Genomic DNA, 26,017 nt, shown 5'->3' with positions numbered 1-26,017 from the left:
TTTCCTTTGACTCTCTTTCATTTTCGTCATGCAGATAATTGAGACTTTAAGGCATAGTCAAGGGGGCGGTGGTTCAAATGCTTGGTCTGCTATAGTATAAGCGGTGGGAGGCTCCTGAGGATAGGACATCAATAGTATTCTCCCCGGACAACCCCTTTGAGGTTATTGTCTGTAAATCTGTTCCTGACAGTCAAAATCTGAGCACAAATTTGGAATCTGCACCCAAAACTTTGTAAGAAACACAAATATTTTGCCCAGAAAAAATAATAAAACATTTTCTTTGTAACACAGTGAGTTATACACAGTAGGGCACATTTATTACTGGTGGAGCACCACAATTCTGGTGTAAGTTGCACCTTTTATTTAGCACAAATCAATTTAGACAGCTTTACTAACAATTTGCGCCAAAAAGAACAGATGTTACACCTACATAATAACATAGTATGTAAAGCTGAAAAAAGACATATGTCCATCCAGTTCAGCCTATTACCCCCCAATGTTCATCCAGAGGAAGGCAAAAAATCCCAAGAGATAGAAGCCAATTTTCCTCATGTAAGGGAAAAAATTGCTTCCCGACTCCAATTTGGCAATCAGAATAAACCCTGGATCACCGACCCTTCTGAGGTAATTAGTGACTATAACATATAATATTGTTACGTTCAAGAAAGACGGTCAGTCCCCTCCTAAACTCTTTTAGTGAGTTCACCATCACCACGTCCTCAAGCAAAGAGTTCTATAGTCTCACTGCTCTTACAGTAAAGAACCCCCGTCGATGTTGGTGTAGAAACCTTCTTTCTTCTAGACATAGAGCGTGCCCCCTTGTTACAGTCACAGTACTGGGTATAAATAGATGATGGGAGAGATCTCTGTATTGTCCCCTGATATATTTCTACATAGTTATTAGGTTGCCCCTCAGATGTCTTTTTTTCTAAACTAAATAACCACAATTTTGATAACCTCTCTGGGTATTGTAGTCCGCCCATTCCATTTATTACTTTAGTTGTCTGCCTTAGAACCCGTTCAAGCTCTAAGGCAGGTACTGGTGTCCAAAACTGTACACAATATTCCATGTGTGGTCGGACCAGTGACTCGTAAAGAGGAAGAACAATATTCTGATCATGTGCCCCTAGACCTCTTTTGATGCGCCCCATGATCCCATATGCTTTGGCAGCAGCTGCCTGACACTAGTTGCTCCAGTCAAACTTACAGTTAACTAAAATCCCCAAGTCCTTTTCCATGTAATTGTTACCCAGTGGTTTCCCATTTAGTGTATAATGGTGACATGTATTTCCTCTGCCCATGTGCGGAACCTTACATTTATACTTGTTAAACCTCATTTTCCTGCCCAAGTCTCCAACTTCTCCAGATCCATTTGCAATTGAATTCTGTCCTCTATTGTGTTAATTACTTTACATAGTTTTGTATTATCTGCAGATATTGCTATTTTACTGTACAATCCTTCTACCAGGTCATTAATAAATATATTTAAATACTGCCCCCTGTGATACCCCACTAGTAACGGTGACACAATCAGAGTATGTTGCATTAGTAATCACCCTCTGCTTTTCAAAAGTGTCTAGAAAAGGGGGCATTTATGACAGACTGTCCACTGTTGGTTAGATGTGTCCCCTCATTGTAAGCTGATCACAAAGTGTCCTATTGAGACTCACAGCAATCACCTGTAGAAGTGTTTGGTTTCCCTGCAGCGCCACCACTGGCGAAATTAACAAATATACACTTCAAATTGAAATCAATGAGCCACATGGTCATATTAGGTCCTCCAGAGCATTAGACACTTTTTGTACACTATCCACTCTTCCCATTGATTAATAGATGAAGATTGTGAATTGGGAACCCCCCTTTATTAAAGGGGTTGTCTCGCGCCGAAACGGTTTGTTTTTTTTCCCATAGGCCCCCCGTTCGGCGCAGGACAACCACAAGGGATGTGTTAAAAAAAAACAAAAAAACATATTACTTACCCGAATCCCCGCTCTGCGACGTCTTCCTTCTTCTTCTTTCTTCTTCCTTCACCAAGATGGCCGCCGGGATCTTCACCCACGATGCACCGCGGGTCCTTTCCCATGGTGCACCATGGGCTCTGTGCGGTCCATTGCCGATTCCAGCCTCCTGATTGCCTGGAATCGGCACACGTGATGGGGCGGAGCTACGCGATGCCGCATAGAAGGGGGCGGAGCCAGAACGCCGCTTGTGCCTGGACCTAGGAGAAGGGGAGAAGACCGCACAGCGCTAGCGCGTCTAAAAAAGCAAGAAGACATCAGAATTAGATGGATCCATGGAGACGGGGTCGCTAGCAACAGAGCAGGTAAGTGAATAACTTCTGTATGGCTCATATTTAATGCAAGATGTATATTACAAAGTGCATTAATATGGCCATACAGAAGTGTATAACCCCACTTGCTATCGCGGGACAACCCCTTTAAAGTCAATGGGTCCATGAAGAGTCACTGATACCCATATGAAAACAGATAATATTATAGGTGTGATGGCTTTGTTATAACAGGCAGGCATTACTGTGGTATAAACTAAGAAAATTACTATGAAATTAAGAAGAGGGAGATGTGCAGTTTTCTCCCTTTAACTTAGTATTAAATCAGACCACCCCTTTATATAGGACCTAAATAGTAAAGACTAGTGAGTGACTATTAAGAAATTATAGCACCAGTGTTTCTGGTGGTACAATGCACCACACAAGCTCTGCTACTTGTGTGTGTCTCAAACACACACAGCTTGCTACATGGGCACATCACACGCACAGCTCTGCTACATGCGTGCAACACACACAGCTCTGCTATATGCGCGTTTCACAAACACAGCTCTGATTCATGCATGTGTCACAGACACATACAGCTCTGCTACATGTGCGACACAGACACAGCTCTGCCACATTACATGCGCATGTCACAAACACACACAGCTCTCCTGGATGTGCATCACACGCACAACTGTATTACATACATTTCGTTGGCCTGTGCTGGTTTAGGATCTGTGATGATATCACTGTCATGTGACCATGGACTCCTCCCACACAGGTGACTGATCACATGACAGTTACATTATCACTGGTCCTGTGAGTACACGGCTGCTTGTCTGCATATATCTATATTCCACAACACTTCTGCTCGATTCACAACCTGATTGGTTGTTTGGGTTGGCTGATTCACAGTGATTGGTTGTTGGGTTGAATCCAGCTTAGAAGTGTTGTGGAATATATGCCTGCTTTCAGGCTCTGCATGTTTTATGTTTTAGGACCTACAATGATGTCACCACCATATGAGCAGAGGCGGAGCATGAGAAACACTCTTACACACACACTCACGGACAAGTGATCGTTAACACTTTGACATGTAAGAGAACATTTTTAAAGCATCTTTTATTTTTTTATTTTTTATCAAAGAATATAGTTATTAGTACAGTCATTTTTAATATGAACTTTTTTTTCAGTGCATTTTATGTAGATTTTTTAAAAGTTTTATATCTGTTCGGGTATTTTGGACAAAAAGGTCCGGCTAACTTCCTTCTTATCCAAGTTTGCTATAGTCTGTCTCGTTTATGTGCTGAACGTCTTGAGCTTCTAGTATTCCATAGGTGACAACTAAACCTATCTCCATTGAGATATACTTGTAGAGGAACTTGGACGCATCAATAATAAGTATTTTCCACTGCTTTATTGAATCGTTGTGCTCAATGAAACATAGAAAGACGCGTTTCGACTCTGTCGAGTCTTGTTCACTTCTGATAAAAAACGTAATCTCCTGTGCATTTACATACTAAAACTAATTAAAACCAGGTGTTCATTAACCCCTTATTTTGTTTAACCAAATCAGTGCTCATTCCTTCCTCATAGAAATTTTTTTTAATCAGAAGTGAACAAGACTCGATAAAATCGAAACGCGTCTTTCTATGTTTCATTGAGCACAACGATTCAATAAAGCAGTGGAAAATACTTATTATTGATGCATCCAAGTTCCTCTACAAGTATATATTCTTGAAGCCAAGTGTAACCACATTGACTGAGTGGTAGGACGTAAGTATTTCCCTGCCAACTCACACAGGACACATACAAGCTGAGACCAGCGGCAAGGTCAGACATTCCGCTGTGACTTTTAAATGTCCATTGTGATAACACTGCGGCCGTTCACTACTGAACAATGGCCGCTGTTTAAACTGAGTGATGAGCTTCATCGCTGATCTTTTATGCAGCATAAACGATGGACGATCAGCTCATTGTGCAGTTTAAGCAGCGGCCGTTCAGTACTGAACGGCCGCTGTGTTACCTCAATGGAGAGAGGCGGGGGAGTGAGAGGAGAGAAATCTCCTGCACTGCCCCGCCCCCCTGCTGGCCGCTCCGTTTGCGAGCCAGTGCTACTAGCTCCTGTGCAGGAGCGCAGAGACACAGGGACTAGTGTCGGGCATCGCCTGCCTGACATTCGTCCTGTGTAAATGGATCCTTAGCCATTTCAAGCGGTTCATCTTTGTTTGCCGCGGCAAATGAACATGTCCTGCGGGCAGAAAAAGTACAGTAAAATACTCCGATATGAAAGCAAAAAAGACTAATTCTTTCTGCAAATGCGTTTCGCTGGGGTCTGTGCAAATATGCTCATGTGAAAGAGCCCTGCAACACAGGAACAACAGTCGGGTGGTAGTCCATGGGACAGCTGCCGGGCACTAGCTTGACAGTTGTCCTCGGTGAAGATACCCATAGTGGTGTCCAAAACCTGGAAACTAGCAGTCCCTTTAAGAAAAATGTATTTTTTTTTTCAGAAACGGCACAATTTTTGTCCCTAGGCAGTATCTGGAATTGCAGTTGAGTCACATTTAAGTGAATACTGCTTTACTAGACACAACCCAAGAGAGGGCAGCAGATAGTTAAAAATAAAAAAAAACGTTGTCATATTCACCACTCTGTTCTTCTGCTGAACGCTCCCTCACTGCCAGTCTGTATTTACCTGGCTACAGTGGGGTCCTTCTATGCCTGCTGCAGACAACCGCTGACCTCAGTGGTATATAGCTTGAAACTGCTAAGGTCAGCGATTGTCGGCAGCGGTCACGTGTATACGGACATGTCAGCAAAGACCAACAGTGAGCATGGGAGCGGTGGCACTGGGCGGTCAGGGAAACCTAGCGGGGACTATGACTTAGTCATTTATTTTTTACCATCTGCAGCCCTCTCCCCAATTTTACTATAACTTGAAAAACTCCTTTAAAGTGACCCTCCCCTTTTCATTACAAAATTCTGTACTGGGACCGGAGAGGGAGGGAATATTACCTCTCTGCTGACCGTCTCATCTGCCAATTCGTTGTCCAGGATGGCTGCTGCAATGTTCTTCCTACCTAACGCACACTGTTCTCTGATGGGTGCGTGGTGATCATGTGAACAGCTCTGGCCAATGAGAGAGCAGGTATCATGCATTAGTAGTCTAACACTACCATTACACTGTGGAGGTTAGGTAGTCTGAAGACTGCGTCAGCCATCCTGGACAACTGAAGATTGGACCCAAAGCCAGAAGATCAGATGCACAGAACTGAAGAACAAGTGCAGTTAAAATACCTCTAGCCCTCTCCGCTCCCTGTACAGTATTCTATCCCAAAACTGGAGAATTGCTTTAAGCACTGTAGCCATCCAGCCACTAGTATGTTTCCTCTATCAAATTTATACTATATCATATTTTAAACCTTGATTACATTGATTTATATAATCCATCTCCTACTAATATAATATATCATGGAGTGGCCTGTATACTCCCTCGGCTCCTTTTCATACATTCTATCAAATGTCATAGGGAGGTTTATACATTCATGCCATCCCCACTACCAGCATTGAGAAACGATGGATGCCTGATCTTCATGGTGGTGAATTTTAGAGAGTACCATAGCCCGTGCCAGGTTGACCATACAATGCCATTATCGAATTGTCCTGTGTAATTCCCATTTTTATAATACAAGCCATTTAAATTAGCTGTATGACACCTGTAACAACAGAGAAGTAAGAAATGGAGGATTATTTTACAGCAATGTGGTAAAGCGTTTATAACATCTACCTAATGGTAACATCATGTCTAGAGAGAAAGCATCATGACAATAGAGATGTGGGACTTTTGCTTAGGACCACGTCCATTTAAAGGGATTTTCCATGTTTTTGGTTTTTTTAGCCATCTGCTCATGGCCAAATTAAATAAGAGCCTCTACTCATGTTTCCTGGCTCTCAGCCTATCCAGCGCCAAAACTCTGTACTCACCGCTAGGTCTGTGCTTACAGGCTGCAGTCAACCTATTTACAGGAAGTCACAGGTTGCTGCAGCCAATCAAAGAGCTGAGCCTTAAAGGCTGGAATCTGAGCTATCTTTGGAGCTGGCCGCTTCTGGCCAAGTGTCAGCTGTATTTGGCATATTTTTCAAACCAAATAAGTTTGAATGAATATAACTCATAGGTTTGTTTCACTCCGTAGGAGGGTGGATGTTACTTTAACGTTACAGATCTTTTTAACAGGAAATTCCACACTTACAATATATATCGATATCAGAACAGTAAGCACTTTGGTTCCAGGCTTCCTCAATCAAAACCGTACACACAGTCATATGTCATTCTCCATAATTCAGCTTCCTTACTTCTGACGATCCCTAGCATATTGCAGACATTAGGGACTAACACATTGTAGGTGCAGGCATAGTGACTGGTGCATAACTGGTACATAATCTTTCTTCATCCTCTGCACAGTGTCCTGTCATGCCATACAAAGTCGCTAAATATAACTTCATTTACATAAAATCTCTTAATAACTCCGTTAACCATAACATTGTGTACTGCCGTGCACATTCATCAATCCAGCATTGTTCTGACAGCATGAGCAGTCTCACTCGTCTGGCAGATTGCTCCTTGTCTAGGGTCCATGGCATCCTCCTTTTCTGGGAGCAAGTTCCCTGCAGGAAGGGAGCATCCCTCTTCTTCCACACAGAATGCTTCCAATTTGGCCCCAAGGTCATCAGGGCTCTCTGGTTGCTTGGCCCCTGGCCAATCCCCAGTATTGTGAATGTTCCCACTTGTGGCTTGTGCCCCATCTCTCTCCACTGCAGCCATTGTCTTGGTCACTCCCTGTGATAGCCTCCTGCCAACTGCTTCCTGGCTGCTTACTACACGGCGGCCTCCACCACTTTATACGTCCTCTGCTGGCTGTGCTGCTGCTTCTCCCTTGTGGCACAGCTCTATGTCTTTTACATGGCGACTGCAGAGCTCCAAGAATGTTCCCAATCATTCAGGACAATGAGTGGAACTTAGCCTTATTCATTTCCCTATACAGGGACTGTCTCTTCTTAGTGGTGACGTGCTTGTTGCATCACTGCTGATGTGATTGAGGGGATAGAGCATCCTCTCTAGGGCGCTAGCAGCGCTCTTACTTTTGGCGCTTCCATGTACTTATTATTTTCTTACCACCTTGGCCATGTCACTGGCTGCTGGTGGGGTCTTTCATCCAGGGCTTAAAGCATCTATTCAGCTCTTCCCTGCCTGGCCACATCACATGACTGGAGGGGGCAAAGTTTAGAGGTAGCAGATGGAGCCACTTAAAAGAGCAGCTGAGCCGCTGTAGTAAGAGGCGGACACAGGCACTGCTCACCCCTTTTAAAGATCTGTTAAAAGCATCTTTCTCTTTAAATGAGGGTCCAAAGCTCTGGTTTACACTTAAAGAGGTACTGAATAAAGTCAGTGGAGCTGGTTGCATTGCTCTGCAAATGTGCCTCTGCTTAACTCTATCCCCATTTTTTATCCCATAATCCCCTACCTTCGCCAGGCTCTTAAGTCTGGCTCCTGGTGCAATCAATGCGTAAAGTGGATGGACCTTACCACTCGCTCTCAATCGGTGACATTGGACTTGATTTATTGGACTCCAATTTCACCCAATTTCAATTGAGATTAAACGGTGGAGACCACCCACTTGACTAATTCCCAGCGCAGGGAGCTGGACCTAAGAAAAGCCCACCTGAGCGAAGGGAGGCAAGTATAGCAAAAAATGGTGACATAGTTAGCAGGGCAATAGCTGTGGAGCTTTGCAACGAACTTCACTGACTTTATTCAGTCACAGGTCCTCTGTAAATAGTATTACGCTATCCATAAACCATTAGTTTGTATGTTTCTGCTATTCTTGATATATTATATCCTTGAAATATTTTAATAAATATCAGATAGGTGTGTTTGGGTTGTACTTACCTGTTAAACCACCAGCCACATTTATTCTCGCTTGCACAGTTGCCCTTCATAAATCTGTCATTATCATTGTCTACAGTGCTAAAAGGCATCCCTTTGAGTGATGCAGACCATTGTTCTGCAAAATTACTTCCTCCATCCAGGGCATCTCCAGCATTGCCAGAATAATAACCCAACCACAGCTTGTACTTGTCCTGTAGAAAAGTGCAGAGTAAGTATTTGACATGGTGTAATGTACTAGTTATGGTTAATTAAAGGAGTTTTCTGAGTTTAAAATGGCCAGAGGGCAGATGAGTGTGTAACGCCTAGAAAAACCACTACTCACCTTCTACATGTCCAGCCATTCCAACTCTGCCAGTCCAGTTCCAGAAGCCCCTACAGTGGTCATATGCCATTCATTGTTCACTTGACCATTGCAGCCAATCACTGGCCTCAGCAGTCATGTGACATGAACAGCATGTGACAGCTGCAGGAGCTTCTGAGAACAGACTAGCAGAGCTAGAATGGAGAGACATTGATCAGGCGAGTAATGTGGGTTTTTTTATGTTACGCGCTTATGTGCCCTTTGGTCATATTTTTTAGCTTGGAAAACCCCCTTATTAATAATAATGATCTTTATTTATATAGCACTAACATATTCCACAGCACATTACAAGTCAGAGGGAACATAGACAAAATCAGACATTACATACAATATTAATCCAATAGACAATTTGAACAATAGAGGTGTAGGCCCTGTTAACAGGAGCTTACTATGAGGAAATGGGATGACACAAGAGGTAGCAGTGCCTGTTCCGTGCAGCGGTCCAGCTATCTTTTTTATAAATAGAGTAGTACATATAAAGCTATATGAGCCGGTCACCAGCCAGTATCTCTGAATGAACAGATATAAAGTGCATTGGGGTGTATGGGGTGTAGGAAATACTGTGGGATGATGGTTCAGGATCTGGTTCTGAGGTGTAATGTAGAAGTTAAGTAAATGGAGAAGTGTTAGATAAGGGAGTGTAGAAGGCCTCCCTAAAGAGAGGTGGTTTTAGGATGTGCTTAAAACTGTGGGTATTGGGTATTAAACTGATTGTCCAAGGTAGCGCATTCCAGAGAACTGGTGCAGCTTGAGAAAAGTCTTGAAGATGGGAAAGTGAGGTTCAGATTAAAGATGAACCTAGTCAAAGGCCTTTAAGGTCAAACAAGTTGATAGCCTATAATCATGGGAACATTGCTAATCTATGAAGAATGAAAAGCAGCTTGACATTTAGGAAAGGTCACACATAGTAGAAAAATTACGTATCTGAGATGTGGATTTATGATGGAATTGCTGTGGGTTTCACATTTTGCAAATCAGTAGCAATTCTGCCTGCAAGACATGCGGATTATGGTGAATTTGTCCAAGTGGATTTCTCTGACACATCTAAAAGCACCCTTATAATTCTATCTCTTACCTTTCAAAAGGTCTTGTTACTCTTACAAATACTCTAGTTTGGGAAGGTGATTTTAAATCATCCTTTCTATCTAAAAACAAGTTTCATTTTACCGATATTTGAAGTTAAAACATTCTTACAATTGTACTAAAAAGAAACCTAACTATTGAATCTAAAGGACCTTTAATCTCTATTTTAAAAATTCTCACTAATCATGGTGGAATATCTAGTTTATATAGAACATCCTTTAACATACAGAGATGGGGCCTTAATAAATCCAAAAAGAAATGGTTTAAGCACCTGAGCTCCACCATTCATAGTCATTGGCCTGAAATATTGAAACAGTTCTCTCTAAGGGCTCATGTCCACGGGCAAAATATGATTTAAGATCCGCAGCGGATCTCCCGCATGCGGATCCGCATCCCATAGGGATGCATTGACCACCCGCGGGTAGATAAATACCCGCGGATCGTCAATAAAAGGGATTTTAAAAAAAATGGAGCATGGAAAAATCCGGACCATGCTCCATTTTCGTGCGGGTCTCCCGCGGGGACGGCTCCCGCGGGCTTCTATTGAAGCCTATGGAAGCCGTCCGGATCCGCGGGAGACCTAAAATAGGAATTTAAAGTATTTACCATCCGGCGCGGGCGGGGAAGGTCAGCTGTTCCTCACGGCCGCATCTTCCTTGCTTCGGCTCGGCGGATGTGCCCGGCGCATGCGCGCGGCACGTCGGCGACGTGCCGGCGACGTGCCGCCGGCGTCAGGAATTCATCCGCCGGCCGAAAATGAAGATCCGGCCGTGAGGAACAGCTGATCTTCTCCGCCCGCGCCGGATGGTAAATACTTTTAAATTCTTATTTTCGGCGCTCATGTCCGCGGGGCAGGAGGGACCCGCTGCAGATTCTACATGTAGAATCTGCAGCGGATCTGATTTTCCCCGTGGACATGAGGCCTAATGGTAGCTCATTTTAATTATAACTACAGGACAACACAATTATGTTCACACAGGCTTTATTACTCAGCTTCCCTTTCTCATTGAAATCTGCTTGAGGGACTCTAATATGCATCCTAAATTCTTGGATCCTGATTTGGATTGGTTTCAATCTACGTGGTGGTGCCAAAGCTCTTTACTATTGATATTGAGACCCCCTGGATTCTAAATTAGGTCTTCCAGGCCAGTGTTTTTCAACTCCAGTCCCCGAGTACCCCAATGGGTCATGTGTTCAGGATTTGCTTAGTATTACACAGGTGATGTGTTTATTGTCAGTGCTTCAGAAATTGCCAGAGGACTTCTCTCTATTAGATATCCTCAAGTCATGACCTGTTTGGGGGCCTGGAGTTGAGATACCCTGTTCTAGACGACCCATCCTTGCTGATTTCTCTAAACAAACATGTTTTGTCTATTCCCTATTTATTGCTGGAACTATAATAGCTAAATGCTGGTTGTCTGGGAATGTTCCTACACTGAAACAATGGCAAAGGAAACTGGTATGCTTTATCAGATCTGAAGATAGTGTTTTCAGATCAAGGGGCAAATATCAATCTTGTGCTGAACTTTGGGACCCCTCCTTTAAGTATATTGGCTAAATTCTTGGTTAAATTAAAAAGAATTTTTTTTTCTTTTTTCTTTCACTCTCTCGGATGGAGGGGGGTGGGGGGACACTAAACAAGCTGGGGTATAAAAATCGTCATTTGTATTCTTGTACATTTGTGCTAAATTAATTATGATTTGGATGTATCTGGTATGTGCGTGTCATTTTGTTTAATAAAAAAGGATTAAAAACATTTTAAGTCTGGCTTTTACCCAACCCGATGATCAGGCAAGAATGTTTGCCCAGATGCTCATTATCAAGGGTGTGAATATATGCCCACAGTCATCCAACAAACATGCAAACACTCATTTATCAACTGATTGTCACTTTAAAGGGGTTTTCCAAATTAATTTTTTAATATAGTTTTGGGCCCTCCATGCCCAAAACTCTATAACTTTATTATACTCATCATGGCACCAGTGCACTCCTTTGGCACCAGGCACCATGGCATCTAACAGGTGGCGTCTCCCAGTCTTCTGTCCTGGTGATTTCCCGTAAACCTGTCATGTGGGCTTCGAATTTAAAAGACTCCTGTTACTAGAAATGGATTTCACATGAGAATAGGAAGTGGATAAGAAATTAGTAGGAAGGGAGTTTGCTAGTGGCCAGCACTTTAGGGGCATTTTTCAACACAAAAACGTCATTTTAGACAAATGAAGGGATTTGCAATTTTGCAATTTTTCACATTGCCTATCATATAAGCACAGATTTGTTCAAAGTGCAGTGGCCAATTAAATTATAAGAAATTATACATTATGAGAGAATACATTGTGTCAATTCTAAACAGTAAAGTAAAATACAAATATAGCAAACAGACTCAATATTTATAATGGCAATGTACTACAAGCCTGTAAACTGAGTTATCACCATAACCAGTCATGTTAATGATTGCTAAATCTGTAAATACCGGCAATGTGGCCAGCTCTATTATCGGTCACTAAAAAAGACATAGACAAACTGGAGCAAGTTCAGAGAAGAGTTACCAAGATGGTGAGCGGTCTGCAAATCATGTCCTATGAGGAACGGTTAAAGGATCTGGGAATGTTTAGCTTGGAAAAAAGAAGGCTGAGAGGAGACTTAATAGCTGTCTACAAATATCTGAAGGGTTGTCACAGTGCAGAGGGATCAGCCCTATTCTCATTTGCACAAGGAAAGCCTAGAAGTAATGGGATGAAACTGAAAGGGAGGAGACACAAATTAGTTATTAGACAGTGAGGTTGATCAGTGAGTGGAACAGGTTACCACAGGAGGTGGTGAGATCTCCATTAATGGAAGTGTTCAAACAAAGACTGGACAGACATCTGTCTGGGATGATTTAGTAAATCCTGTACTGAGCAGGGGGTTGGACCTGATGACCCTGGAGGTCCCTTCCAATTCTGCCATTCTATTCTATAATTGACTAGTGCATTGGCTAACTGGAGTCTAGTAATGGAGCTGCTCAGGTGCCCAGGCTCCAATGCATTGTAAAGTGTAGCCACAGATCCAACCTGGCCTGCAACCGGTCATATGTAACCAGCAAATGTGCATATATATCCGTACTTGTATATGGTGAGTGGACATATGTTTGTGTATAAATGTAGTGATTATAGTGACTTATGAGCACACAACAGTATATACTAATGGCACACAGTATATACTAAGACAGTCTTGTCTTACCTCTTCACTGCCAATTCTGAAACTGTCATAGATTGCATATCTTGTATTCCCATTCCAATCCATGAGATCTATCTTCAGAGACATTTCTCCTGCACAGTGTTAGATATAGTCACATACAGATACTCTTCGAGATGGGTACAATTCTACATAGACGAGGGGCAGTTACTTTCTCACATGGATGTGATAATGCAGTGGATAACTATGTTGCTTTTCCATTTAGTTATATTACATTTGTGTGAGGATCAAAAAACTTGGCAAATGTACAATAAAATGGACACTTACGGTCTTTCAGCAGGTGATAAATGTGATCATTCCCCAACCAATGTTCATCGTTTCTGTTCTTAAAGAGGCCAAAACCTTCCTTATACTCCTGCCAATTCCTAAATCAGAGGCGTATATGGGATTTTAATTCACTTCCAGTTTTAGACATTCAGTTATCTTAATTGCCTTATGATCATTTCATTATGGAGTGAACTGCATGCATAATGCTTTACAACTTTCTATGACAATTCATTCTTTATTGCAATGATAGGGTCATAGAGGGCATTAATTAAAGTGACCCTCTAGTCCTAGGGACAAAATGTATCAAAGGACAGAAAGGGAAAGTTTGTATCATCCAGTACTATCCTTTCCTTAGTTCCGTCATGTTTTTGATGCCCCTCTTAATACATCCAACATGTCTGCTGAGTTATTGCCATTACTCTAACAGTGCATGTTGGTTCCTGATTGGCCAGTGCTGCTCTTGTGATAAACACTGACCAATCAGAGCAGTGTATAGTGTTTTAGACTACTAATGTACCATCAGTCCTTAATGTGCATTGGGTAGTCTAAGAATCTTCACAACCATCTTGAACGTATGAAGAGGGACAGCAGGGACAGTTGGATTTGCAGGTGAAATGGGAAAAGGACAGAACTAGACAATATAACTTCCTCCTGTTATCCCTTGATCAATTTTGCCTACAAATGTGCTTAAATTTTCTTGGTTGCTAAAGCCTAGAGATTTGTAGAAATGTTCTAAGATTGATTTAAATATTATTTGAAAATTGACTATCACTCTTTGTACACAGTTCCAACACAGACCTATATGTATCCACGGTAACAGACTTCAAGCAAGTCTGATCCTGCAGTCACATCCCTTCCATCTGTCTCCTAATTCTTACTGATGTGCATTAGGTACAGTAGATGTGCAAGAAATAGGTTGATGGATAGAAGTATGTATGACTGCAGGATCAGACTACAACAAGGTATGTTTGTAGTCTGTAACCATGGAGACACATAGGTCTGCATAAATGCCGTCGGCAAGGAATTGGTTGTGGAGATGGGCATGGCTTCTAATATAAAGGGAAATAACTGTAATACTTCTTAATTCCATTTTACTATAACAATACAGGAAGGGTCAAATGTATTCAGCCACCTAAATAAATGGAAAACGGTGATTGGGAATGCCATCCTGTGTGTTACAAAGTTGCTAAGGGAAGGGGGCAAATCTGTAAAGGGTGTTGTCCAGCATAGTGGCCATTTTGAAAGCCTCCATCTTGGAACCAAATCGATATTTTCAAATGGAAAGGGGTGCATATGACATATATATCTGATAGAGAATTTCACAAGGAATCCAAATCTGTGCTTACATGTGACATACCTTTGGACCACCCTGTACAATAGGGCACATTTATTACATTTTTGGTATGTCAGGTTTTTTGCTGGCACGTGTTACTACATTTGGCAGACTTCATGCCAGAGCAATCTTTACTTAGTGGTAATAAAACAACAGTCTACGTAAATCTGCCCCAGTGTCATTATCAATCTCGTTATTTATTGTACAAACGTGCTTTGATGATGGACTTTAATAGAGATTTAAATCCTAATTGCCCTTACAAATTGCTTCCAAAATGTTATAATTTACAGTAATATGACTGTCTGATAGGTAGCAGGGGCTTGGAGCTCTGTTACACCGCTCTAAAGATATATTGTATGAGCAGAGAATTTTAGACCTACTGTATTTGGAAAAAATACACCAATCAATAAGTTCCCCAGTAGATACATAACACATACATATAACACAGCTGTCACGGATACAATATATCCTCACATTTCACTCATTACCTGTTAAAACTAACTTTGCCATTGCTGCGGCGCTGAATAACTGTCCATCCTCCTCCGTCAGACATGTCACAATACACGGTGAATGGCTGACTTTGGGGACTCGGCTGTACCTGATAGTAGCCACTTTGCTTCATGCCTCTTTCAAATACTGCTGAGCAATCTGTGGGGAATGTCAATCGTACGTCCAGTAATGCAAGAATGTTATATAAAGCAGTTAGATAACACGTCAAAGGCTGAGAAGATACTGGATGAGTATAAGTCTAGGTACGTACTAGCCGAAACTGTGAGTTACACTCCAATGACTACTGGCGCAACTGGCATGGACAGCACAGAGACACCTGTGACGGCACATTGACATTCATTGGCATGTCTTATTTATCTTCTATTAAACAGACAAGAATAGGATATGTCATGAGTTTTTTCATGTGGACCATCGGTTTATAGAACTATAGACTATAAAAGGATGGGGTCCTGTGGAATTATACGGACAGTCCCAACATATGTTAGAGGCAGTGCCAGTGTTGTATTCTGACACAATTTTTTTATCTCTGCACCGCGTATTCCTCAGAATGCTCCTCCTCTGACCCCTTTCGTCAATGAGTTGTTAACATCCACAGGATCCCCTTTCGGTGGATGTTTTTTCCTCACTCACACCATTCTCATTGTACTTTCCACACTGGTGCATGAGATAACCCCACAAGGTTGGCAGTGTATGAAATCCTGGCCCGGGTAGTCTAGCACCAATGACCGGGCCTCGTTGGAAGTTGCTCAGATCGGTCAATTTTCTCATCTAAGGCCGCTTTCAGACAAGTGTATTTCACCTCTATATTAGGTCCATATTTTGGAGACAATGCTACGGAGTTACTGTAAATCAACAGGACATTCACATACGGATCAGTATTACCCAGTAGAAAATAAACTATACAGAGGCAAATACTAATGAAATAGTGGTGAAATACTGACGACATACGGTTGTAATGGCATCTGATTACGGACGTGTTACGATACGCACGTCTGAAACCAGCTTATGTGCAGTCACTGAAACTGATACACAGAAAACTTTCTCGCATGATTTTATGCTGCACAGATCTAATTTCCATACAGAAAACCTCTAATCGTGGAAGAGCTGCTGTCTCTAATAAAGCTGTGTGCCTATTGGCCGCCGGGGTTGCATTGCAGTAGTAAACGGCAGTCAGTCTCTCCTCAGCCTGAAATGACGGCTCCAGTTGCAGAGATACAAGTTAGCATTAGGTGTAATGTCCCTTTAATAAAATCTCATACTGACTTGTGCAGAAAGAAAGTTTTTAGAAAGTAGATAAACTTGTATATTGTTCCCCAAAGAATACAAATGTACCTCCCGCTCTGGGTAGGAAATATTGGCCAATGCCTACAGTTCTTACCTTGGTCATGAACAATGAGATTCCCGCTCGTTGGAGGAATTTGGACATCTTCGGCTCTACTTTTAGCCAAGTTGCTTTTATAATATTTGCTTTTGACGGAGTGGTAGTTGTTCTCCCTCAGATCTTTCAGCAGCAGTCTCCCCAACTCCAGCTTGTTTTCGAGGACTTGGATCTGGTGGAGAAGTTTTGCATTGTCCATGCGGCAGATGTCTATGTCCTGTGCAAAGAATGAGAATTATAATCATATATTTATTTATTTTTAATGAGGACCTGTCGGCTCCTCTAACTTGTCTGCCTTATTAAATATTTGCATTGACTATAAAATGACAATTCTGGAGCATCTTTTCATAGAACTCCGTATTGTATGATTCCTCTGTTATTCCTCCTGGAAATGCATGAATAAAATGACAACTGAAGGTTACCATTCCTCTTGTTTGTGGGGCATGCCTCTACACAGTTTGACACATTAAGTGTCCGACATACACCCTTTCAATAAACAGAATGGTAGCACCCAGTTGTCAACTCACTCATTCATTTCCAGGAGGAGTAACAGAAGAATGGCACAATGCAAAGTTGTATGGAATAATGTTCCGGAATTATAATTCATGCATTATGCACAGATTTACTAAAACAGAAACACTTGAATTCCTCATAAGATAATAATTCTGGAGAATCATTTCTTAGAATTCTACATTTTGCGATTCCTCTGTTATTCCTCCTGAAAATGTATCTAGAAATTGACAGCTGGGTGTTACGATTCCTTTTGTTAATAGGATGTGTCTGTCCAAACATATTCTGTTACTGTCAGTTCTGAATGGATACAGGTTGTTGATAAGATTCCATTTCAAATCATGCTATCAAGTTTTCCTGGCATTTTAACCCTTTGCAATCCAATTTTGAATTCAGGGTTTCCTAGGGGGCCATCTCTTTCCGCCATTATAAAATGGCGCCATCTGCTGGGTAGAGCCAGTAGTGTGGTATGAGACATGCTGGAGAGGCCCCTGACAACAGAGCGGCCAGTAATATACAGTAAGAATACCCTGCCGGACATCCTCCGACATCGGAGCTGTACAGCCTTCAATCACAATGTCTTCAGACGTCAGACAGTGGATTGGAAAGGGTTAAAGGGGTTTCCAGGATTTCAATATCACATCAGTGGGAGTTCAATTTCCAGCACCGCCAGCTATCAGGTGTTTGAAAGGGCTGTGATGCTCTGGAGATTGTCATGTTATATTGTTCTGTACATCTGGGGTAAAATAAAGAAATAGACCACACTCAACTCAATAAATGGGCCCCTGTCTAGCTCAGGAGTCTCTATCCCCACCACTTAGACTCCGGAAGATGCTGTGGCAGCCACATGCCATTCATTGTGTACATGACCATTCAGCCAATCACAAGCTTCAGTGGTCATGTGATGTATATGGGAAAATCACAGCCAAATTCTGAGACTGGCTGATCGATCACATGCAGAATGAACAGCACATGACCACTGCAGCTTCTTCCAGGACTGGAGCAGTGGAGACTGGGGCTCCTATGCTGGGGTGAGGGGTGTATGGCTAACTTATTTATTTTACATCATTGCCTTGACCCTAATTTTTTTTTGTATTCCAGGGAAAACCCTTTAAATTAACAGTAAGCACTAGTTACACTCTAATGCCTCGGAGCTAAGAGGAGATGGCATAACTGTCATGTTCGCCCTGAGCGTGAGACGCACCACATCCAGGAGGAACGCAAGTTTGTGTTCACACAGGGAGTAGACTGCGGAACGGGGTAAAATATCATATAATCTAAACAAATGGATAAAGGGACAACCTCACCCTGACTGCTAGGACAAGAACCACCCTGCCTAAGAGCGAGGTTATCCCCTCTATAAAGGCGGCCCATGTCTCGTGCCTCAGCCATTAACTCTAGCAGCTAAAAGAAGGAAAACACTAATTAACAAGCAAAAGCACCACTTAGCTTTACAGTAGGACTCTCACTACCATAAACACGTCCTCACTGCACAAAGACTGAGAAAATAATCAGCTACAACCAGACCCACAAGCAGACTTAAATAAAGAGGCAATGCAATTGGACAAACAGTGTTCCACAAGCATCAGGGTAAAACTCTCATATGAAACAAGAGAACAAAATCAGTGACAGGGGAAGCGCTGAGGGAAAAGAGACAAACCACCAAAGTAACACCTAAAGAAATAATATACTACAAAAACATAAACATCAACCCATTGGACAGACTGGAACAGTGCAAACAGTCCATCTATGTATCAAGACCCCCATGCAGCCAGCTGACTGTGACGGTATCTGTGAGTTTTATTAATATGTGACTTTTTTGTGTCCAATGATATTATTATCATTATTTTTTATATACAATCAATGAAAATGAAATATTTATGTAACCACATATGTAAGAAATATCTCTCAGTGATGCTTATAATCAGAAAATATATTTTTACTGTCATCTAAAGTGAACTCAGAGCATAGTCCACTAGATGTCACTTTGTGTCTAAACTTCGCTTGTTGCTGTAGTTGGATGTTTTAGTAGGCTTACAGGGGACAACTATTGTCCAAATAGTCACTCGATGGAGCAAATGTAAAAGACAGTTGTTCTGTGTAAACATAACCACCAACTGCGTAATAAAGTTATTCACTAGTTGCTTCATTTCAGCTCACCTAAAATAGTCGCTGTTCGATTACTTATCATCTGGTGTAAACAAGTAATCACTGACTTCCAACGAGTAGCCAACAACTTTGTAGGGAGGTGTTCACTTGTTTGGCGAACACCTCCCACAGAACATTGATTGTCTCTCATCTTTTTTAACATTCTACCCTTCCACTTAAAGGGATATTCCGACGCATCAAAGGGAATGATATAAGGTGATAACGTAATTTTCCAATATAATGTTCTAACTTGTCTTGCAAAAGGCAGAAATATTGCTTTACCTGCCATCCCTCCCCCCCCCCCCCCCCATACTTAGTTCTCCATTGGTATTTGATGGTTACGACCTGTACGCTCCGCCGTTTTAATGGTCAGGCATGCTCAGTGCCTTCACATTCTGTAATGACGACAGTTTGTACATCAGTAACACTCGTCAGTAACAGGCAATGGGGCATTGTGGGAGATGTAGTTTTTGCACTCCCCGTTGGCCATTTTAAATAACAATATGGAAATGTTAGGCTGGCTGGCGCAGGTCCCCAAAAATCGGTAACGAAGTTCAGTTTAAGGATGTAAATGAAGATTTGGAATAATGGCAATAACTGGAAGCTTTAGGGAAATTTAGAAAATTTGGCTCAGTCTCCAGAATATCCCTCTAATGTTCATTGCTTCCTGCAAACACATTAATATGTGCGAATGTTCCTCGACGGAACAGTTCCTGCCGGTCTTCAAAAGAGCACTTACTGCTATGGTCTATGCTCTTGGTCTTTGAAGATACACTCACTGCTGTGGCTCCTGCTGGGTTGGCTGTCGACAGAACAGTCTGTGCTGCCATGTCTCGCAGCTGAGAGTATACACGGCCTGCGTGTATTTATGTGCATTCCGTAAACTCGGCAACTAATGATCGTGCGATGGGGAGGGGTTGAGATGTCGAAAAAACACACCTGCCAAAGGACCTCATGTGCCATTACTAGTCAACGAAAAATATTTTATGTGTATATTCATGTCCCAACAACAAGGGAGCAACAATTACTCTGTGTAAAAGCACCCAAATAGTCATTTGTACATTTTCTAGACTATTTCGAGCAAATACTTAAAGGATAATTGTCCTTTGTAAAGCCAACCTTAATAAGAAAAGGCAATGTAAAGAATGTACCATAAAAGTCTAATAAGTATTGGTCCACCCCCTGCCCTGAGTTGGGGTCTCCACCATCCCTTGCTACCCTGAATGCGGTGATTGGGGGTGTTCGGGACATGCCATGCTGTTCTCTCAGCACAGCTGCACTTTTTTCACAACTTGGGCTATGCAGTTGCGTAACTCCCATTGACTTCTATGGGGATTATGGAAATAGCATAGCTCACCGAGCTTGGCTGTTTCTGACAGCCCCGACCAACTTGTAATTAGTCAATTGGCCAAGATAGGAGCACTCCTTTAAGTGCATCGTTAGGCCAGCAATGAATGGTGTTTTCAAAATGGAAAGCGAAGCTCTATAACAATTGCAAGCAAGAGTTACTTTAAACCTTGGCTGCATTGGACAAAAGATCCCAAAAACCATCAACTCAGGTCTGTGAAAATGTTGTCTAGACTATCAAATCTCAGTTTTTGCTTCACCATGTAGATGGTGGTGGTAGAGTTCGGGTACAACCCCACACGAGGCGTAGACACTGCGGAGCATCCGGAGCGGTAACTATACACTACAACCTTCCTTCTTAGCACGATGAAGGACATAAAGTCCAAAACATTGCCGCTACATTTCCTTTTTTGCAACCAATAAAACTTACACTTGGCATCCAAAGTGTCTACAGTGCTGTCCATTTCTAGAATATTGGAGAAAAGTGGCATCAAATATTCCTCCACTGATAAATTCCCCCCAATGCTGGTATTCCCTTCAACATACAAACTGACTGTCGGGAACGTCTGAGCACTTCAATTAGGGAGGAACAACGTATTATCATGTATTCCATGATGGCTTCTGTTTGTCACTGACGTTCTGTACATATTTGTCTAAAGAGTATTACTTAGGAGTCGCTGATGCGTCCTACAAGGTCCATCTACTTCTGGATTTTGCTGGATTAATTCCGTTGTTCCTGGCAAACATGATCGTAGGCGAATAAGCCAATACAAAGTATGAGGCGCTCTTGATGACAGTGTTGTTTGCTGAGGCATGCCTTATTCTAATTGATAACCTCAATTGACACAGCACTGACATATGCCTGTCACAACAGGGAACTTGTGGCTCTTCAGGGTTTACCGAAGGATTAAGGACATAATGAATGAATCAATAATGAGTGTTTGTTAGCAAAAATTCCACTTACCTGGAGCCTTGGTGCCGATAGACCGGAGTGCGGGAGAAGGAGAGCAATCGTCAGCCACATTGCAGACATCATTTCCATGAAGCAACACCAGTAGGTTTTGTGTGGTCACTGTTGGAGTAATGTATCATTAGGTACATGGGAATTGCATGAAGAACATGGGGTACAGGGAAATGGTTGATTCTGACTAATGCCATTCCTGAAGAGCTAAGTGGATTATTCACACAAGCAATTTTGAGGTCCGCATGCTGTCTATTGGCACACAGAGAGCACACTGACCCATTACAGTCAATGAGGCTATATAAAGCACCAACTTGCGATGCGTTTTTAACATTAGAAAGTCCCATTGACAATCGCGTGAAAAAAAACGCGCAAGAAAAACGCAAATGTGCAGGAGCCCTTATACGGCCATGATTATCAAGGTTGTATAAGGGAAGAAAAACGCGCCCATATGTTTTTGCCCTCAGTTGAAAAGGTAAAGCTTGCTGTGGATCTGCATCAAAATCTACACCAATGGTGCACATCTTGGTGTGGATTTCACACGTATGGCTATGTTCTCACTGCAGATTCTGTTGCCAAATTTTCCACACAGAATCCACCTGTAAAACTGTTACAGAAATCAGCGGCTATTCTTAGAGAAGTAGTCCTAGAAAATCCCTTTAATGGCTGTCACAATACCATATATCAATCTGCTCAGCTCCTCCTGCTTTATGACATGATGCCTGCAGATCAGACACCATGTCCAGTTTGACAGGTTCCTTTAAAATAGTAGTTGTGATGTAATGCTTAGCTGCAGACTACAATGCTAAATTGTGATGCATGGAAAATAATTTCGACATTGCAATAGGCTTTGCTATGGTATTGCGTAATAGACTTAATGGAGACATCTCGTAAAGCCAACTGTGCCCGAGGAATGCCTAGGGCCATATAATCACAGGGATTTTCTCACATAGTGGGATACTGAGCATGTCTGATCTGATTAGAAGCTTTTTGCTATCTGCATATGTCAAACTATGACAACACCAAATCGACAGCATTGGAAAAGAGGTGCTGGAGATAGGCAAAGCAAGGGCAAGGTGACCATGACAAGGCCATAGGTAGGGGAGGAGAATAGATGGAGCTGGTAGGTGGAAAAAGTAGGGAAAAATTCGGAGAAAATATAAAAATAACTTCCCAAGCGCTAGGTGGCCATTCTAAAAGTGACCTGCCCTCCTTCCCCTTTTTGGGGGTCATCAGGGTTGCATTTGCATGCGGAGGGGGTTATTTTTGCTTTGGAAGAATGAGGTTTGGAAGAATGTGTTGAATCTGTAAGTGTGGTACATCCTTACTTGTCACAGCAGCATGGGGTGGTGGGGTTGGGATCATGGAATTGGGGTGAAATTGGTGAGCAGAAGTCATAGAGGTTATGTGTCACCCAAAAATTATACAGAGTTATTATTATCATTTTTGGTCTGGCTTAATTTTGTCTTGCTAGTGGTGTCTCGGGGAGTGGTGTGGTTGAGTATAGCCATCTGTGGTTGGGTGTGGTGCTACCGAACCTGTGGGTTGCAGTTAGGGGTAAATTGCAGATGTTGGGCAAATTGGCAACCAGATCTTGTAGCTCCAAGGACCTCTTTATGTCTTGTTCGGTGGAGTTCTTGAAGAACGAGTTGTTTATGGATATATATGTTTTAACATTAACACAATGGCCAATTCAATCGAACCTGATGTGTATGAGTGATTTTTGTGGAGAAGGTGGGGGTAGTGTTGGGAAAGCAGGAGGTTGGGAGTTGGTCACGGGTGTGGGAGCTGGGGTAGTTCACGTGAATAATGGACCGATCTGCACTGTACAAGTACATTGAAAGTTAGTAAATTCCAACTAAAAAATAAACAGTTTGAAACTTTGTAGGTTGTGTAGACAAGTCAGAATCCCTACAGAGATCCTCACATCCTGTAAAGGAGGAGAACTGTGAGCCGTGTCAGGCATTTAACAAATCTGTTAGTAAGAAGCTGTAAGAGGATCCACAGAACAAAAGTGTTCAGCAAATATGTGAAAAATGGACATTGTCCTATAAAAGTAGAATGTAAGAGACCATGAATACACTTACCTTAAGATCCCAAACCGTCAGACTATAGAAAATGGATAAAATCAATAAAAACAGCAACGCTTGTAACATTTATGTGCTAATAACAACCAGATTGCATCAGTATGCAGACACATGGTTTCTATTACATGAAATCTGGAGCCAGAAGTGTAAACCTTGCAACAAACGCTTCCAAGGAATTTTAGAAATTGCATCACTACATTTCCTTATATGATAGATCTTACACTTGTGAGTGAGCGGTTTACTGCAGCCATGGTGGGGAATTAAGGTACAAGATGGTGAATGTACCCTTGTTGTGCTAGAGAATCGGGAGAAACAAGTGATGGTAGGCTCTGTAACAAATCTTTATGTGGGGCTCTACTTGCCTGTTCCATCATTTATAGTATTCCCTATCAAGGTCACTATTCCTACAAGTTGGGTCCTCTCTGTTGGCAGGACCCCCATGGATAAGGTTTGCATAGAGCAGGTCGGGGCCAAAATTAAAATCAGCAGATAGGTTTTTAGAGGCTCACTTTGTAAGATACTACTTAGACTTTTTATATAAGTAAGTACAAGTAACTTGCTACAGCAGTAAGCTTAGGCCTCCAGAACAACTTTTATCATTGAGCTGCATTCAATTCAGAGAAGGCCCCGGGAGTGGTGGTGTGCAGAATACACTTATATATAAGGATTCTGTGCATCGGAGTCATGGCCGATCACATGACTCATTCACTGAAGGCCCTTTAGCAAAGGACTGCCCGTCATGTCACGCTAGCGGCACCACTACTGCTGCCCTAAACTCTACCACTAGCAGCTGGTGAAGTGTAGGGCAGTGGTAGAGGAGCGCTAGCGTGACATGACCGCCTGCAGACTGTGATATAACTGTTATATGGTCATGTCACAGTCTGTGGCCGCATACAGGGTCCCAATATGTATTGTACTACTGTAACGGATGTAAAGAGCACCTATATTAAACCCTTCTGAATCATTTTTTAATTTTTGCTTTTCCCCGCTCTGAATTTACTTAACACAGCGGCCGTTCAGTACTGAACGGCTGCTGTTTACACTGAACGATCAGCATTCAGGATTTTATGTTGCATAAACGATGGACGATCAGCTGATTGCTGATCGTTCAGTGTAAACAGCAGCCATTCAGTACTGAACGGCCGCTGTGTTAAGTAAATGGAAAGGGGCTGGGGAGCAAGGAGTGAAATCTCCTCCAGACACCCCAGCCCCCTGCTTGCTGCTCTGTGAGCGAGCCAGTGATCCTTGCTCCTGTGCAGCCGCATGGGAGAGAGTATGTACGGAGACAAGTGCCGGGCATCGTTTGCCCAACAGTCGTCCTGTGTAAATGGGCGTTTAGAGAATCTTATACCCCTCTAAAGCTGCATTGTTTCCTGCTTGTAATTAAGTGAAAGCAAATGGAAATTAAATTAATGTGATAGCGGAGATGATAATAGAAGTGTGAAAAAATATCCAATGTCTTCCATTTAGTTTGTATCGCTTACCTGAGATGGGGCATTTCTACTAATGTATTCGCGTAATGCGGTGACGTGATTAGCATCATGCCTTTAGCAGTGGATATATCCCAATACTACAACTAGGACGGTACATTTATACCATAGCATGGCAGCCATTCTGTGGTTACAATGCAGCACTGCTGTTCTTCACGTGGCTGGAGCTTATAACGGAGCTATGACAGCCATGCTGGTTCCGTTTGCAAATGGATAGCAATGAATTGCAACAGACCCCACTGATTCTAATGGGGTCCATCAGGGTTTTGTATTTTAAACTGTATGAATAGTGTAGATCACATTTGTCAAGCACAGTACCCACAGGCCAAATCCAAGCCAGCCTTAATTTATGTGGCCCGCAGGCCGTGCAGCACCCTAACAGACATGCTGTTCACCCAGCCTCCAGGTCTGTTTTGGCAACGGTAGTGCAGAGTCGGTGACTGCTCACCTCTCCCCTCCCGTGTCTGTGTGCACCGTCCTGTACACAGCCCAGACGCCAGACCGGAGCTGCAGGCTAGGTGAGTGGAAGCCTGTAGGGATGCTGGCTGGCCAGAGGCCAATAGAGGGGTTGCTATTACTACTGGGACTACTATGTTGGGGTCACAATTACTACTGGGGCCACTATAGAGATCACTATTACTACTGGGCCCACCATAAGGGGTTACTATCAATACTGGGGCCAATAAGGATGACGCTTTTACTACTGGGGCACCTATGGGGGGGTCACTATTATTACTGGAGTCACCATGGGGGTCACTTACTACTGGGGCCACTATGGGAGACCTTATTACTACTGGGGTCACTATTATAACTGGAGTCACTGCAGGGATTACTATTACTACTGGGACCACTATGGGGGTCACTATTATTACTGGAGTCACTATAGGGGACACTATTACTACTGGGGCCAGTGTGTGGGTCACTATTATTACTGGGGTCACTTACAGCTGGGGCTACTATTGGGGACCCTATTACTACTGGGGACACTATTACTTTAAAGTCTTAAAATTACAATTGGCCCTTTGAAGGCAACCATAAGGCTGATGTGGCCCTTGGTGAAAATGAGTTTAACAACACCAGAAACTCTGC

The 26,017-nt window shown here is 42.5% G+C and overlaps 1 protein-coding gene across 1 annotated transcript; it reads right to left on the bottom strand.

The window, feature by feature from the left end:
- Nucleotides 1-3,705: 3,705 nt before the first annotated feature.
- Nucleotides 3,706-23,534, bottom strand: LOC136581816 (fibrinogen-like protein 1). Its single transcript, XM_066582443.1, has 8 exons — nucleotides 23,439-23,534; nucleotides 21,355-21,462; nucleotides 16,386-16,602; nucleotides 14,986-15,145; nucleotides 13,165-13,262; nucleotides 12,883-12,971; nucleotides 8,220-8,410; nucleotides 3,706-5,988 (listed from the first exon to the last, which is right to left on the bottom strand). Exons 2-8 carry the CDS (start codon nucleotides 21,430-21,432, stop codon nucleotides 5,808-5,810), a joined length of 1,014 nt encoding a protein of 337 aa, XP_066438540.1. The 5' UTR covers nucleotides 21,433-21,462; nucleotides 23,439-23,534; the 3' UTR covers nucleotides 3,706-5,807.
- Between the last annotated feature and the right edge of the window lie 2,483 nt (nucleotides 23,535-26,017).

The sequence above is a fragment of the Eleutherodactylus coqui genome, chromosome 1 (assembly GCF_035609145.1).
Source record: "Eleutherodactylus coqui strain aEleCoq1 chromosome 1, aEleCoq1.hap1, whole genome shotgun sequence".
NCBI lineage: Eukaryota > Metazoa > Chordata > Amphibia > Anura > Eleutherodactylidae > Eleutherodactylus > Eleutherodactylus coqui.
The sequence above is the reverse complement of the archived record's forward strand: the minus strand, read 5'-3'. Positions and strand labels throughout refer to the sequence as shown.

Excerpts from the sequence above, each read along its gene's own strand:
- LOC136581816 (XM_066582443.1), bottom strand. The coding sequence starts at position 21,432 with ATGGAAATGATGTCTGCAATGTGGCTGACGATTGCTCTCCTTCTCCCG. Across the intron at positions 15,146-16,385 it reads TCTCATTGTTCATGACCAAG|ATTGCTCAGCAGTATTTGAA; the intron begins GTAAGAACTGTA and ends CATTCCCCACAG. Across the intron at positions 12,972-13,164 it reads TTATCACCTGCTGAAAGACC|GAGAAATGTCTCTGAAGATA; the intron begins GTAAGTGTCCAT and ends AACACTGTGCAG.